At 59.2% G+C, this 1,381-nt stretch overlaps 1 protein-coding gene across 1 annotated transcript in view; it reads left to right on the top strand.

Annotated features, from left to right (window-relative positions):
* Positions 1–1,381, top strand: part of LOC105854326 — a 91,329-nt gene that overhangs the window by 36,232 nt on the left and 53,716 nt on the right. Inside the window, exon 4 of the mRNA XM_012732268.1 lies at positions 177–423. Coding sequence (XP_012587722.1) covers positions 177–423 — 247 coding nt within the window. The remainder of the gene's footprint in view (positions 1–176; positions 424–1,381) is intronic.

Below are 1,381 nucleotides of genomic sequence, written 5' to 3'. Positions count from 1 at the left end.
CCCGCCGGTGCTGCAGCGGCTGCGCCCCGGGAGACCCCCGAGAGCCTCGCCCTGCTTGCGGCTGTCACGGCTGCGCCCCGGGAGACCCCCGAGAGCCTCGCCCTGCTTGCGGCGTCACGCTCAGGTCTCCGAGCCTCGGAGCTAATTTCGCACATCGCGTCCTTTTGTCTTTTCAGTGCTGCGACCTTGGCTACCACGCAAGTCTGAACAGAGCCCTGAGAACGTACCTGTCTGCAGAGTACAACCTGGAGACCTCGAGACACGAAGGCCTGGACATCATCGAGAACGCCGTCGATAACCTGGAGCCCAGGAGCGACAAGCAGAGGCTCTTGGAGATGTTCCCTGCTGCGTTCTGTCCCCCGCTGAAGTTTGAGTTTCAGTCTCACATGGGCGACGAGGTCAGTGACTCCTGCGGAGTGACCAGTACTTTCACTTGCAGCTCCCGCCCCTCCTCCTCCCTGACGCGGGGCCTGGGCGCAGACTGCCCTGCGACGCGGCGGCGTCCGTGCTCCAGAGCCAGGGAGGCGTTCGGACAGGGGCCGGCCAGGGCGGGCTCAGCCGGTAGCGCGGTCCTCTTCCTTTCCAGGCCATCCAGGCTCTTTCACTCATCTGTTTATTTGGTATTTAAGTGACACATACCCAACACCGTGTAGGATTTCGGAGACCGGTTGACACCTCTTTAGAGATCAGGACATTCAAACTTAAATTCAAAGCAGAAGAAGACATTTTGCTGCTCTAACAGAATCTGTCGGAAGAGTGAACTGTACTTTCACTCGCAATCCCGATGTAAAGATTCCCTTGAAGAAAAGCAAATGGACGGAAAGGTAAATGACAGAAGGAAACAATGCAAGACAGCTTCAGGCTCAAGCGGCCCCAGACTGAGGAAGCGAGCGCCGGAATGGTCTGTCGGCCCTTAGCTCCCTGGCGGCGCTCGGCCCCCTGCGGTGAGTCTCGGAGGCCTGCTTATTGTCTGCGGTCAGGAGCCGGCCAGTGGAGGGCGCTGACGGTGCCACTGTGTGCCACCTGTGCCAGCTGGGCAAAGGACGCCAGAGATTAAAGCTGATTTTGGCGGCTGTGGTGGCGGCGTGTTTTCAAGCATTGGTGTCGTGCGAGGTCCGTGCGGATTTCTGTAACGTCAGACTTTTTCTGAACCACTTGGTGCGGAGACTTGTAGCGGCTCCACCTGTACCTGTACCTGCTGTGTTTCCAGTCCAAGTCGTTTTGCTCCACCGGATGGAGTCGCGTGATTAGAATGGCCGCCCTTTTTCCAACAGCCCAGGAGTGTGAGGAACTGTGGCTCCTTCCGCAGCCACGAGCTTGCCGTCGTCTCCAGCGAAGCTGCGTTAAAGCGCTGAGTGGGAAGCGCCGGCCTGCACCGCCG

Source organism: Condylura cristata, unplaced genomic scaffold, assembly GCF_000260355.1.
Source record: "Condylura cristata isolate star-nosed mole 26May11 unplaced genomic scaffold, ConCri1.0 scaffold00034, whole genome shotgun sequence".
Taxonomy (NCBI): Eukaryota; Metazoa; Chordata; class Mammalia; order Eulipotyphla; family Talpidae; genus Condylura; species Condylura cristata.
Note: the sequence above shows the minus strand (reverse complement) of the source record. Positions and strands in the feature narration are given on the sequence as shown.